The 15,333-nt window shown below is 46.4% G+C and overlaps 1 protein-coding gene across 1 annotated transcript in view; it reads right to left on the minus strand.

The window, feature by feature from the left end:
* APPL1 (adaptor protein, phosphotyrosine interacting with PH domain and leucine zipper 1) overlaps positions 1–7,503 on the minus strand; it is a 51,078-nt gene extending 43,575 nt beyond the window's left edge. Inside the window, exon 1 of the mRNA XM_036737590.1 lies at positions 7,258–7,503. Coding sequence (XP_036593485.1) covers positions 7,258–7,311 — 54 coding nt within the window. The 5' untranslated portion in view covers positions 7,312–7,503. The remainder of the gene's footprint in view (positions 1–7,257) is intronic.
* Positions 7,504–15,333: the final 7,830 nt, after the last annotated feature.

Raw genomic sequence — 15,333 nt, forward strand, 5'->3', positions numbered from 1 at the left:
CTGTGCCTAAAAAGTCAGTGCTTCTTTGGTTCTCAGTTTTACTTCCTGAAAGCATAAGTATTTTCTAATTATGTCACAAAAACTAGGCTGAGACATGATAATAAAATTGAGTTATTTCTTAAAAATAATAAATTTTATGGTTACAGGACAACTAAGAAAGTTAAAATAGTTTATCATTTATAAGTATCATTTAGAAAAGTACTAGTTACAATAATTCTCCTGCCCAAGCTTCATCATGGTGTGACAGTGACCCTAGGTTCTGAAAGGCTATACAAACTGAACATAAACTCTAGTAGGCTCTATCACACTGAAAAGGTTGTGAGTAGGGACCCGGTAATTGACCACTTTTATCATTACAAACTGGGCTTCTCCAAGCATGGAAAAACTCATTACCAGAAGGTTGTCCAAAAGGAAACTGCTTTGTCCACAACCACTCGGAGCCGCTGAGAGTGGGGTCACGAAATGCACTGATGGGGGTAGAGCCGGTAGGGTGATCTACACAGATTGTATCACAGATCTTTCAAACTACAGTAATTATTATGCAATTATTTGGGGGTATTATTGGACAGTCTAGCCTCCATAATATCCATGGGTCAGATACATTAATCATTCCTATACTTTCCTTCTAAACTAATATCAAAACTCCCTTGAACCTGTCTTAACTTTAGAAGGCTGGTTTAACACTGCTTTGGCTTTTTCCATTAGAAAAATTAAAAACTTGAGGTAGTCCTATGATGCCACTCAAATAATAATTACATGTTTGAACACTTAAATGACCTTTTTTTTTGTAAAAGGAGAAATCAAAATATGGACTTTTTTGTTTGAAATTATAAATCACCTTAACATTTTACTTCTCAATGAATTACATTCTAATTTGTGATGCAGGGGAAAGTCTACATGTGACTAAATTATATTATGTTTTGCAACAATAGGCTGATTTCTAGAAACTCATACCACTATTAGAATACTTTCTCTATTTAAGCTATATTCATACAATGTAACAGGCTGTAGAATTGTCTAATATTATGAGATTGGTTTGTAATAAAAAAAACCCTCTTCAATTCTGAGTTTTCATAAGAGTCTGTGAAAAAGTTTTCAGAATGTAAAAAAAAATGAGAACACGTAAAAATCAGGTACTTCTATTAAGCATCTCACACAGCAAATCTCAATCAATAGTAAAGAATGAAAACATTACTATAAGAAAACTGCTAAAAACAAATACTCAAATTATGCGCAATTCTTTAGGGTTGTTAAATTTTCAGTAGAAACTGACTTAAAAGCATCTAAACATCCATCGATCATACATATTACTTGTACATAAATTAATTTTAGAAACTTTAAATTAGACAGTGGAAACATATGAGAGAGTCATGAACATATTACAATTAACTTTTCTGTGTGATTAAAGAGTAGTATGCTCTTATTAATCAAATATTAAGTTGATATTAATATTTATTTAAAATCAGAGATTGCAGCAAAAATATCCATCAACAAGTTTATAGGTCAATATGGCTCTAATATTTTCTTAAAGCATGGCCTGGTAGGTTTGCCAGTTAAGGTTAAATAGTCCAACAGCTAGCAGGGGTCAGAGGCAGGGGTCTGAACCCAGGCCTACTAGACTCTAAGCCCAGCAGTCAATCCACTATATAACACTGTGTCCCTGAATTTTAATGAACATAATTAAATTGTAAATGTGCATGAATATTGGATTAATGGATTTTTGGTCAATACAATGATATATAAATAAAAATTTCGAGTTCAAGTACCTGTTGACTCTTTCAGTGGCAAAAACGTAGTTTAGGCCTCATCTGAAACATTAGTATTAAAATCTTCCTAATAATTAAGCTATTTCCTAGATTAGGGAGTCATTGGAGAAGATTCATTACTAGGATTTTATTTGTTGAACACTTTTTCATTTATTACATTTACTAAGGAATGAATTTAAGAATTTATTTGAAGAAATGGTATTTATTTTTGAGGACCAGCTTGTATTCTGGTCACAGATGTCAAAAGCAGAAAGCGCCTATTATTCTATTATTTAAAAAAAAAAATCAATGATAAGATTTAGGCAAAAGAAACTGTTTGCAAAGTATACCAAAGTCTAGGGGTAAGAAAGCACCTATGCCAACATGTCCCAAGATTTAGGTACATACCACCCTTGTTGCTTGAAAAAGTCAAATGTTGATTACTGCAGAGAAAATGGGAAAGCAATACCAAAAAGATAATGATCCTTGACCTTTACACAATAATTTTTCAAGCTGCTTTATAATCACAATTCCCACCTCAACATTGTAACTTTGATTAGTACCATCTAGCAGTCTATTTTTATAGAGGGAGTTAGTTCTCTCTCTCACACACATAAAATTTAAACACTTACTTAAGATCATAAAACAAGTTACTGGTGTGTAATTAGAGTTCATGGTCACTTAGTACTACACCTTCCAGAGCACAAACAGGCTAGATTTTGCATACTTTTAGAGCACCCTTCCCCTCCTTTTTGTAAATAATTAGAGAGGAAAAAAACTGGGATTTTTTTTTTTTGCAACTGAATCTGATGCAGAATTGATTTCACAGAAGTTGAGCCCTACCTAGTGTTAAAAACATCGAATAAACGAATGTTTCCTTAAAGATACAAGTTTGTGAAAACTGAAACTGAGTATGGTAATTGTGGTTTCCTGGCAGTGAGAAAAATCAATCTACAATAATCTACTAAGCACTTATAATGTGGCTTTCTTATTCTATTATGATTATTATCTATGTCTATTCTTTTCTAAATTATAAAACGTCTTTTAAAAGACTGCTTTCAAAAAAAGAAAAAAGTTTCTAAAATAATCTTAAGATTCCTCATTTCAGTTTAGCTCTGATTAGACGGTTAATGGATAAAAGGTGAGAAATATTTAGATTTTTAAAGATAGTAACAAACAGCCAGGTTCTGAGTTTATTCTTCCCTTTCCCCATTTTAACAACATTCATAGGGATTCTTTGTGTTATATGCCTTTCATTATCTTCCTTCATGTACCCAACTCCTTCCCATACAGGTATCTCTGAATAGTTTTCTGACCGATGCCAAATCATTAATTAAAATAACTAATCGATATGCTACATATTAGTCACATAATTGACTGTAAGTAGAATGTTGTTGTCTCCTCTCTTCTCCTACTCCCCAAACCCAGTGAGTGGTACAAAGTAATATTCCAAAAGCAATATTTAGCTTGTAAGACCTGTTACTTCTGTATTTTGAAAATAAAAACAAAACAAGAAGAAAGGTTCTGTTCTAGCTACTTTCATACCTACACAAATAAAGATAAAGAAATCTAATCGTCCAAGGTGTAAACTGTTTCGAGTTAAAGATATAAGCCTAAAAAACTACTTTTCTTCATCTCAGTGTGAATCCCTTGCTATAAGTTATGTAGTAAAATCTGAGCTATTCAGTTTTCATGGGTCTTGTACCATGGATGGTTTGATCGAAAGGTAGAAACTTTTGTTAGAGGACAAAACAGTAAAAATGACCAAGTCACCATACATAATCAACATCATGTAAGGCACTTAACTCTTTCTCACAACTGCACGGCCACCTCTGCAGTCTTCCATAACTATTCCCTATCTCAATTCCCAGAGAAGTTAGTTCCAACCTTCTCCTTGCCCCTCAAGCCTTCGTTCCCCATGTACTCTCTACCTGCTTCCACAGAGAGAAACCAAGGCTGCTAGGCATGAGCTCCTTCTCCCATTTTCGTCATTTCCAAACCCTGTGATGTCATTCCCCATTCTCCTTTTATCCCCCATTCTCTGACCATGTAACTTTGGACCTCACCAAGCCTGACTGCTTTTACCTATCCTATCCCCTCTTCTCTTCTCTGGCAGATAGACACCTTAGTTAGCCCCTTTCTTTTCCTCTCCTTCCCCTCTTCAGTCTCTCCACCTACCATCATCTAGCCTTCAAACATGCCCAAGTCTCCCTCATTCTTAAAAAAACCTTCCCTGGATCTGACCCCCTCCTCCCCTTTTCACCCAAACTCCTTGGTAAAGCAGTCTCTTGCTGCTCTCCGCACTTCTGCTCCTCTCCCTCCTCAGCTCTTTATATTCTGGTTTCTACCCTCATCACTCAATCAAAGCTGCTCTCCAACGTTCCCAACAATCTCTTAAAAGATCTTTTCTCTGTTTTTATTCTTCACTGCATTTGATACAGCTGAGCATCCTCTCCTCTTCGATGTGCTCTCATCTCTGACCTGTCTGACCTCTCCTCCATTTTCTTTGCGGGCTCCCCCTCCATACCACACTGCCTACCTGTGGGTGTTCCCCAAACTTCTTCTTACATTCTCTTCTCACCTCCCTCCCTAGTTTCTCTCCTCACTTCATCAGCTCCATTTCTCTGCTCAGCTTCAGTTCTGAATCACCAACTGTGTGGTACACATTTCGAACGGGATGTGCTAGGGGCATCTCAAACAGGCCCCAAACTGAACCTGTCCCCGCCAAGCTCTCTGTTCCTTTCATCTCCTTGGTTCACATTAGCATTATGCTACTCACCCTCAGCCCACAGAGCCAATTAATCAATTGCCAAGTCTTGACGTTTCTACCTCCATAACATCTCTTGAGACCTCTTCTCCTTACTTACACAGCTACCACCTTAGCAGGCAGTGGGAAGGAGGGAGTGGATAGTGCCTGAGGCTGGAGTCAGAAAGATCTGAGTTCAAATCTAGTCTCAGACACGTAGTACCTGTATGACCTTGGGCAAGTCACTTAATCTCTTTTGCCTCAGTTTCTAAAATAGGGACAAGAGCACCTACCTCTCGGGGTGTGAAGATGGAATAAGATATCTAAAATACTTAGCACAGTGCCTACCACAGAGAAGATGCTATGCTAGCTATTACTGTGATTATAATATTAGCCGATGTCAGCTATTCTTATTAGTTCAGGTTCTGATCACTTCTTGCCTAGATTATTACAAAAGCCTCCCAGTCTCATCTCTCCCAGATTCTCCTCATCCTACACACTGCTGCCAAAGCGATCTTCCCTAAGATCTGTGACTCTCCTCCTCAATCAACTCCAGTGGCTCCCCACTGCCTCTAGAATATGAAATCCTCTCTTTAGCTTTTACACAAACGAAGATCAACCTCTCTTTCTAGCTCCATTGGATGTTACTTCCCTCCCTGCAGTCTACGTTCTCTATTCCTCACCGCCCGTTTGTTCTCCATCCCTGAAATGCATTCCCTCCTCATCTGTGCCTCACAGAACACTTCTCTTCCTTTGAGGCAGTATAGCTCAGGTACCCCCTTTTTATGCGAAACCTTTCTTAACCTCACCCCCGCGCCCCCAACTGCTAATGTTTCCTCCCAAACCAATGAGTATTCAACTACTTTGCATTTCTTCTTTTCCTATTTCTTCAGTACATACTTATATTTTTACCTGTTGTTTCTTCCATGGCCAAGAACGATTATTTCAATCTTTGTACTTGTATCCCCAGGGCAAGGCACATTTACTAAGGAGGGTTTAATAAATGCTTGCTGATTAGTCAGTAGGGATAAAGACCTGTTATTTAATTTGCGGCAGGAGCTCCCAGTGAAGACCTTCCTCTACCAATGTAGGGGTTCAGTGATTCACCCAAAGTCACTCAGCCAGGATGTTAGAGGGTAGCCCTTCGATCCCAATCTTTCTGGCTCCAAGGCCACTTATCCATCCATTATGCAGAACTGCCTTCATATAGTCATAATAGATATCTACACGAATTCTGATTATATACTGTATTATAAATTACATGCTAATAGCAGACTGAATCCAAGGAGGTTTGAATGGATGGGAACGTTATTCGGGCCACTACATAAATTCAAGAAATTGTTTTCCCTTGTGCCAGTTCAGGCTTACCAAACAGGCAATGGATCTGTAACAAATCACTTTCAAAAATAAAAAAGAACGAACCATTTTCCCAGCAGCTGAACCGGGCACGTGAAAACCCTTCACAGCATCACCAACACTGTAGTGGGGTGAGGGAGGAGGAAAGAGTCTGACCTGGAGCCCTTCCCCCGCCCATCAGGCCCACAGTTCCGTCACCTGGACGCACAAGGCTCTCAACAGGTGATTCAGAAAGGGTTTTCTTCTATTCAAACGGCATCCAACTCCTGTAATTTTCTTAGGTGGTTAATAAGATTAGGTCAAAGGGCAGCGTTTAAACAGTTTCTCTGAAAACTTCCCATCTTGTTTTGCGGCTCTTCCGTGACTGTTCCCATGGCAACAGATTCTGCCGGCGGCCGCTTTTCCAGCACAGAGGCATCGCGGCCGGGCCCAGGAAGGCGCTCGCAGCGTCGGGGCTGGTTGGGAACCAGGGCTCCGAGCCTCGCTTCTCCCGGACCTGCTGCTCCCCCTAACCCGAGCCTTCTGCTCTGGGCCCGGTGACACCTCTGACACCGCCTCCTGCACCGCACCGGGTCAGGAAGATCACACGATCGCTGCTGTTAGGAACTAGGAAGCCTAAGCTAGTCTCGGCTTAGAGATCCCCAGGCGGCCGGGCGGCCCAGTGCGCAGGGCGCGGGCCTGGAATCAGGAAGACCTGGAAACGAGGCACTGCCCCTGTTTGCCTCAGTTTCCTCCTCTGTAAAACGGGTAGCCGCCGCATCTACGTGCCGGGCGGGGAGCGCCGCGAGGAGCGTGAGTGACTGGGGAAGGCCGGCGCACACAGTAGGAGCCTAATGAGTGCTCCTCCGCTTCCCCCGTTCTCCAGGGGCAGAGGTGCTAACCACCGGAACGTTCCCCAAACACAAGCTGAATTTATTCCACCTGAAGGGAACGGAATCAGGGCCCGCAGCAGAGGAGAGCGGGATGCGGGGCCGCGGTTCGAATCCACCCAGAAAACTCCCGGGAGAAGGCGGCGGATGGGCTCCCTCGAGGGCTAAGGAGAGAGGAAGCGGCCGCCGGCTGCCGGGTCCAGGCCGTCTCCAGCCTCCCCGTCCGGGGACCAGACCCCAGGTGCGCCCCTCCCCCATGGTCTTTCGGGGAAAGTTAGTCCACGGCCCCGACGTCGCGGGATCCCGGGTAACTGGAGCGCCCCTGGGCGGGGGAGGGAAGAAGGGAGGGGCCCGGGGATTTAAAGCCCCCCTGGTCCGGAGCATCGCGGCGGTGGGAGGAGGAGGAGGAGGGGCGGGCCTGGCCCCGGGGCGCGGCGGGGGGCGGGAGGAAGGGGCCGGGACCGGGCACCTGCGGGCCGAGGGGGCCGCGTTACCGCCGCCGCCGCGCCCGGGCCTCCCTAGGCCTCGCGGGCCGCCTCACCTGCGGGCTGTCCTCCAGAGTCTCCTCGATGGGCAGCTTGTCGATGCCCGGCATGGCGGCTGACGGGCGGCCCGGCCCCGGGTCGGGTCTGGACCGAGCGGAGGAGAAGGTGGCTGCGACGGTGACGGCGACAGCTGCTGCCCGAGCGCCCGCCGCCCTCGCTGGCGCGCCACCGACCGAACCGGATCCGGCCCCGCCCGCCCGTCCGCTGCCGCTGCCTCCGCCTCCTCAGCCGCGGACGCCGCCGCCGCCGCCGCCGCCTCGGATCCCGGGGAACGGCCGCAGGGGGAAATCCCGCCCCACTCCCCCGTCATTGGCCAGGCCTGGCCAGCCGTGCCGTCCATTGGCTGGCGTCCACGCCAGTCTACTCGAGCAAAAAGGGCGGGGGCGACGGCTGTCTCGAGACGTAGGGTCTCCGAGGAGAGGCGGCGGGGGCGCGGGCGGGGGCGGGGCCGCGCCTCCGCGCTCCCGCAGCGTGGGCACGAGCCGCCCCCTTTCCCTCCTCCCTTCCCCACCCCCCCCGTCCCAGCTCCGGAGGACCTCCCTGCGCGCGCAGACCCTCTGCGCCCCGCCCTGCCGGGAGGGGCCACGCAGGCGGCGTCAGAGGCGCGGGGATGCTCTGGGAGGTTAGTTTCTTAGTCTATGGAATGGGGGCGCGGCTCCCATCTCACTTCCAGATGTGACCTGGGCTCTCTGGTTCGCAGGCGGAATTCGAACCCAAGTCCTCATTCAGCGCCCTTATCCATCCGCCCCGATGGGCTTCCCACGCGCGGGGCGTGGGGTGCGGGGTCGGCGCCTCTGTCCATCCCATGGATCGTGTCCATCCCGTGCCCTGGGCAGGGGAGGGGGCGCTAATCGGAGCTGAAGCTCTTCAGTCCATGCAAATGCTCAGGGGAGCCCCCGACGCCCACCCGTGGAGTGGGGGTCTTGGGCAGTGGGCGTCGGGGGCCTCAAGTCCTCTAGGGCTGGACAGCCTCAGCACCTCGCGGGTCATCTCCAGAGAGGCAGGAGCCAAACACCGTCCCTTCCCTTAAGGAGATTCAAGAGCTTTGCCAATTAACCAACCAACCAATCAATCAGTGTGGCGCACCCACGGATGGAGGGCCGGCTCTAATCAGGACGAGGAGCGCCCCCAGGCCCTCTCTCTGGCTGGAAGCCAGGACCCTCCACCAGGGTCCGTGGGGGTTGGGAGCTGACCAAGGTGCGGCTGGGCTGGTGATGGAGACGGTCCCGAGACAGCTGAGTGAGGACACGCCCAGCGGTCTCCAGGATGGGCACAGCCCCATTCCTGGGTATCGAGCGCTCCCGATGTGCCAGGCTCTGTGCTAAGCGCTCAGGATGCCAATCCGAGTGAGGGAGGGGAGGAAAGAGGAGGTGGTATTCGCTGCTAACAATAATAGCTAACGTTTATGCCACTTCGAAAATATTCTTTCATTTTGTCTTCACAACAATCCTGAGAAGTAGGTGCCATTTTACAGATGAGGAAACTGAGGCATGCACCTGTTAAGTGACTTGCCCAGGATCACAGGTCTGGAGCTGGATTTGAACTCATGCCTTCCTGACTCCAGGTCCAGTGCTGCATCTAAGGTGACTAGCTGCCTCAGTGTTACTTCTCTTCTGCGCTTTCCTTTCCACTCAAACCCACGGCAGCTTCCTTCATTGACTGGAATGCTCTCTCTTCATCTTGGCCTCCTCCTGGTTTCCCGGCCACCTTCTGCAAGAAACATTTCCCAGGTCTCCTTAACTCGTGCTGTGGCCCTAAGATTATCCAATTTATCCAGTGTATATCTTGTTTATACTAGAGTTGTTTGCATGCTGTCTCCCCTCCTGAGACTATCCTTTGCCTTTCCTTATAGCCTCTCACCTTTAGCTCAGTGCCTGGCACACAGTAGGTGCTTAATAGATGTTTGTTGACTTGCTTTGACTGAGTCCAAGGCTGGTAGATAAAAGCAGGGAGCTTTGGGACCTGGGAGCCTGAGCTGGCAATCCTGCTAGACTTGTCTGTTTTGGCATGAAGGAAACAAAAGAATGCCCAGGGAGATGGCTCTGTGCAACCCTGGGGAATCTGGTTACCTAGGCGACTTTTCCTGCATACCTGTTTATGTGTGTCCCTTGGAAACATCTTGTGTATGCACTGGCCTCTGTGGCAGACTGCCTGAGGACTTAAGCCCAGCATACATCGACCTTAATGACACCTGCTAACCCTGTTGCCTTGGGTGTGCACGAGTCAGAGGCCACAGGACCCTTTAGGCCAATAGTCAGAAAACCCTGGCAGGAACATCAGCAGTGTGGACTGTCCTCTCCTGTAGCCCTCCCGTACCCCTATAACCCCAGAAGGTCTGATGGGCTGGGAGAATCAATCAACATTCGTTATGCGCCAGGCACTGGCGCCTGGGGAATACAAAAATAGGCAAAACGCAGTTCCTGCTCTCCAGGAGTTTACAATCTAATGGAATGACCAAAGGACAGATGGTGAGTTTTGCTGAGTTTATGGTATGGCAGCAGTGCCCCCTACAGGTGACCGAGACAACTGCACAAGCTGATGATGGAGGGTCTCAAGGTGATGCCATATGGAGGTCCGCTGAAGGAACTGGGGATGCTTCAACTGGAAAAGAGAAGACTTGGGATTGGGACATAATAGGAGGATGGGGACACTCTAGGCATTTTCTATTTGAGCCCCAGGCCTGAAACACTCTCCCTCCTTGGCTCGACCTGCTGACCTCCCTGGCTTCCTTTGTGGCCCTAGGAAAACCCCTTCCCCAAACCCTCTTAATCCCTGTGCCTTCCCTCTGTTAATTATTTCTATTTATCCTGTATATAGTTTGCTTTGTATATATTGTTTGCATGTTGTCTTCCCCATTAGATTGTAAGCTCATTGAGGCCAAGGACTGTCTTTTGCCCCTTTTTGTATCCCCGGTGTTTAGCACAGTGCCTGGCACGTAGAAGGTGCTTAATAAGTATTGGTTGACTGATTAGTGATTGATAGCTATCTTCAAGTAATGCAAGACTTCTTTTGGAAGGAGGATTAGCTTTGCTCTGTTTGGACCTAGGAGGGAGAACTGAGAGGTCAGCCTGGAGAAATTATAAAGTGGCCCATCCAGGCAGAGCTGCCCAGAAATGGAACGCTGCCTCTGGAGGTGACTGACTCCCCTCATGCTCCAGGGCTTCCATCAGGAGGACCACTTTGGGGGGTGGGGTGCTGTCAAGGGAATTACGGGTCAGCAGTGGATTGGATTAGGTGACTGCTGCGGTCCCTTCCAGCTCAGAGATTCAGTCATTGTCTTATGTCTTCAAGCCACAACTGTGGACTTTTTCAGTAATCCTGGCGAGGGTCACCTTTTTTGTGGGCAAAGTTGGGTGGAGGAGGAGTGGTGACCTGGAAAGGGGAATTTCTTTGGGCTGGGCAGCCATTTGCAGGGTTCTGGCTTTTTAGGGGGGAGGCAGATCTCCATTCTAAGGGGGGGCTGTTGCAGGGAGGTAGATTTTTATAGTTTAAATAAATTAATTCAACTGAGGGCCACTTCAGGTTGCCGGTGGTGATGTTAATATTTCAGAAGAGGTTTAAGTGAGAATTTGAAGGGACTTGTAGAAGCAGGTTAAAAACTTTCTAGTTCAACCAAAAATATTAAGAAATGGTTATTTATTGCAACCTGAAACCCTTTCCAGACTTTACCCTTTAGGAGGATAAGTAGGGAAAAAAAAGCTAAGGCCTTTCTTAGGGAAATAGATTAGGAATGATGACCAAATTTAAGTTGGGTCTAGGTAAGCTAATTGCCTCCTTTTGCCCTATGTGATTGCATTTTAAGGCTGTGACCCACCTAACACCCTGCCCCGCCCTCTTCTGCATTCAAGTTTAAGAGGTAAACAGCCTGAAGGATGCCTTTTCAGTTCTTCAGGGAATGGTCAAGGAAGGAATGAGTAATGCCTATGTTAATATGGAATGTTAACCCCAAACTATTTTATCATATTAAACGTTATCTTGAATCATCCTGGGTTAGAGGGATGTCTGAGGACATGAGGAAACCCCTGAATAGTTAACATGACATCATGGAGTGAACTGGATTTAAGTGAGGCTCGGGGTCATGAGCCTCACTCTTTCTTCCTGAATAATCATTGGCAAGACAAAAGTCCAGACTAAGACCTCTAGGGACTCAGGGGATGACCTTGGCATCTTTGATGTCTGACCAAGCTCTGACCGCTCCTGCTTTAGCCACCTTCATGGGCCTTGGAACCAATTGTTTTCATGTACCCATTCCTCCAGAGGAAGTCTTCACATGCTTGGGGTAGCTATCTTAACTCACCGTGAGTTTGAGGCCCATTGGTTACCCTCCACCTGGTTTAGCCCATTTGCTGAGACAGATAGTTGCTAGTTATTTGACTTTGGACAAGTCCTCTAACCTCGGTTTGCCTCAGTTTTCTTGTCTGTAAAATGGTGACAGTACTAGCACCTACCTCCCGTGGGGTGTTGTGAGACTTAAATGATAGAATAATTGTAAAGTGTTTAGCGCAGTGCCTGGCACATAGTAAACTTTATATAAATGCTATCTATTCTTATTAGAGATTTTGAGTGTTGCTTGGGGGTTACTGAGAGGTTCCGTGACTGCCCAGGGCCCCACTGCCAAATGTGTTTTCCTGGCTCTGAAGCCAGCTTACTAACTCTTTCATCAGGCTTCCTCTCATCCCAATTAAAGCAGCCAATTAGCAGGCCATTGGACAGTGACCTGAATTAGTCTCTTACATGGTAGATAGAATCTTGGTCCCCCTTGTCTCAAGTTCTATTTAAGGCCAAACTCAGGTTTTCAAATTGTAATTTTAATTTTAACGTGCTTTTTTAATAGTAGCTCCATCATTTCCAAGGCTGAGAAAGATCCCTGAGTCATCACCAGAGAGAGGAATAAATGGCCCCAAGCTCTCTGAAAGCAGCCTTACTGAAAATGAGAACACTGGACAGGAAGGAAGCAAGAACTCTGGTGGGAGTCTGGGGGTACAGGAGAGAGGGCAGAGAGTGGATTGGACTGCTTTGCCAGGAAGTCTGTTTGATGGGTTCAATTTGAAGAGGCTCCCTAAGGAGTTGGGGAAGCTTGACAAGTTTCTTCTCTCCCTAGAGGGAGCTTGCCTCAATTCTGGGCAGAGAGTACATGGAGGAGAAGAAAAAAGGGTCTAGAAAATCCTGAAGAGATAAGGTTCTGAAAAAGAACAATGTAGGGCAGGCGAGTGAATGGGTGAGTGTCCCTGCATTCCAATAATGACTAACATTTCTATGGTGCATTGATTGCCTTTACATTCATTATCTCATTTGAGAATCACAGCAATCTTCTGAGGTTGTTCCTACAGGTATTTTTACCCCCATTTTACAGACAAGACTCAGTGCTAGCCCATGGACACATAGCTTGTAAGTATCAGAGGCAGGGTTTGGATCCAGGTCTTCTTGCTTCAGTGTCCAGTACCCTAACCACTATAACATGATCCCTTGAATAAAGCATTATAATGTTTAAAAAGTTCAAGAGACATAATTTCTGGGTAATCATTTATTTTATTAATATTGCTAGCATTTTAATAAAAGAGCTCAGTGGCACTCATGAATGCCAAAGACCCTCATGGCTGTTGGCTCAAGGTTTATATGGCCCTGGAAAAGTGGGAGTTCCAGAGAGTGGCAATCAACTCTGATTGGTTAACAAGTAATGAGAAAATGAATATCACAATGAGGGGCTGGATTTATTTCAATAAACTTGGATTATGTCATTTATTTCTAAGTTATTTCTAGCCTTGGCCCTCACTTGGTCCCTGTTTGTATTCTGATGGCTCAGAGTAAGTATAAATTGCAATTGTCCCTGTTTTGGCTGGAAACCCTTAGGGTCTCTGGTCTCCTTCCAGCTTGATTTTATTTTATTTTATTTTATGACTAGGTAAAAGAGGCCCTTCTTTGACTCATTTTTACCTAGCCTTAATCACTGAGTAGGTGTTGCCTTAGACAAACTCAGACCTGTTAAAGACCTTAGCTTAAAAAGGCCAAGGTCTCCCACTGCATCCAGGGCCATCTCCAGTTGTCCCCATCTATATCTGGCCACTGGACCCAGATGGCTCTGGAGGAGAGAGCGAGGCTGGTGACTTTATATAGCCCTGCCTCACTGCCTCACTTAAATCCAATTTACTTGCAAGTCATGACATCGCCTTTCTGATGTGACAAAGAATGGCCTCTTTTACCTAAGTTCAGTCTGGGAGGGGAAGACCCTCAGGGTTTCTGGCCAAAACACAGAAACAGTTGCTATCTACACTCACTCTTCAGAATCCAAGCCATGGCTAAGTGAGGCTTAGGATGGGAGCTGTTGTTGGCCAGTCAGTGAGAGCCAGAGTGATTTGGGTTTAAGGCATGGTCCATAAAAAGCCAAAAGACTGGAAAGCCCCACCTTTTATAAACAAGGTCTGTCCCTTTCCCCAGCCCTCAAATTTTGTGTGTTAGGAGCATCTGGATCCATCTTTCACTTTGCCAGTAGCTCCCACCTTAATTGGGGAAAAGGCTTGTCTGTCTTCTCTTCTCTCTCAGGCTTATACCTCCAGGGGGAATAAGGGTCCAGACTGTCCATTCGCTTTAAACAAAATCAAAATAACTGCATAGTACAAAGAATATTAGAATTGGAGTCTGAAAACCCCGGGTCACATCCAGACTCTGCCTTTTGGGTTGGCTTTCCCATCTATAAAATGAAAGGGCTGGGCCAGAGGATGTTTAAGCTCCCTTTCAACTCATTAAATCTGTGATTACTGAGATAAAATGTGTTATAGCAGTTTTGTGGAGTTCATAGGTCCTAAAAATGACTGGAACAGCTGTTGGCTTGTGTAATCTGGGATGAGTGTCTCACATAAAATTTGTCTTACCAGAAAACTGCTTGTGACCCAGACTTTTGCATTCGATATTGAGTTAAGCTGCAAATATCAAATGATGTGTCAGAAAGAGCAATGTATTTGGAACATGGTGGTGGGGAGGGTGCTGTGCTTCTAGCCTTAGCCTAGTCAATAATAGGCCCCAGGCTATTGGCTGTCAATCAAGCCCTGATCCCACCTCTCTGGCCTCAACACTCGAGGGCCCAGATCCTTACAGTTCCTCCCCAGCCCTTCCCCTGCCCAGCCAGCCCTGGCTTTCTGAAAATTCATCTCCCTTGTGGTTGGGTAGCTCAGAGTCTTGTTAGTTGGGAATTGTCCAATCAGATCATGGCTTGCAGCCTCCAGCTAGTAAGAAAACACTCCTCATCCCTTATTATCCAGTCTCTCTGTTCAATGGTTAACAGAGCATTCAGTACATGTTTACTATGGACCAGGCACTGTGCTACCCACTGGGGATACAAAAATACAAATAAGCAAGGCAGGCCCTCCCCTCAGGGAACTTACATTCTGATGGAGGAACGGCAACGCGTCAAGAGGAACTAGAAAAAGTGGGCAGCCCTGGTTCCCTCCAAGATAAGGTTGATGGATCCCATCCATCAGAGCCCGGCTTCCCAGCGGCAGTGACCAAGGTTCTGTGGGAGGGTGATGGGGGTGATTTTAACCAGAGTATGAGAAGTAAATTAGAGCAAGTAAGTAGCAACACACCCGGCCCAATTCTCTCCAGACACAGGTGTGGGGATTAAAACTACCCATCCTGCAGTAAAAGAGACTGAGGCAAAGCTCTGAGCCAATGGCACTTTATCAAAGGGTGCATGATCTCCTCTGATGAGGTGGACCTCAGATCTTCCTCGTGATCTGAGATGCCCCCTTCTTCCAGGATCTTGTCTGTTTGATACCCAAATATGCAAAAGAGGCATGGTAAAATACAGAATCTCCCTGGTGATACGATGCATAAGCTAAAATGAGCAAAAATGATGTGTCAGCCAGGTCACAAGGTGGGTGAAGCAGGGGATATCTCCGCTGACTAGGTGGTCACCAGATGGATGGGCAGGAGGAGATGGTACGAGCTATACATATTCAGAAAGGTAAATTTTGGTGGCTGAAAGCTGCCCAGTTAGTTTGGGGTTTACTGGCTAGATCTCTCTCTCTCTCGATCTCTCTCTCTTTCTTGCTCTCTCTCTCTCTCTCTCTCTCCCT

The sequence above is a fragment of the Trichosurus vulpecula genome, chromosome 9 (assembly GCF_011100635.1).
Source record: "Trichosurus vulpecula isolate mTriVul1 chromosome 9, mTriVul1.pri, whole genome shotgun sequence".
NCBI classification, from domain to species: Eukaryota; Metazoa; Chordata; class Mammalia; order Diprotodontia; family Phalangeridae; genus Trichosurus; species Trichosurus vulpecula.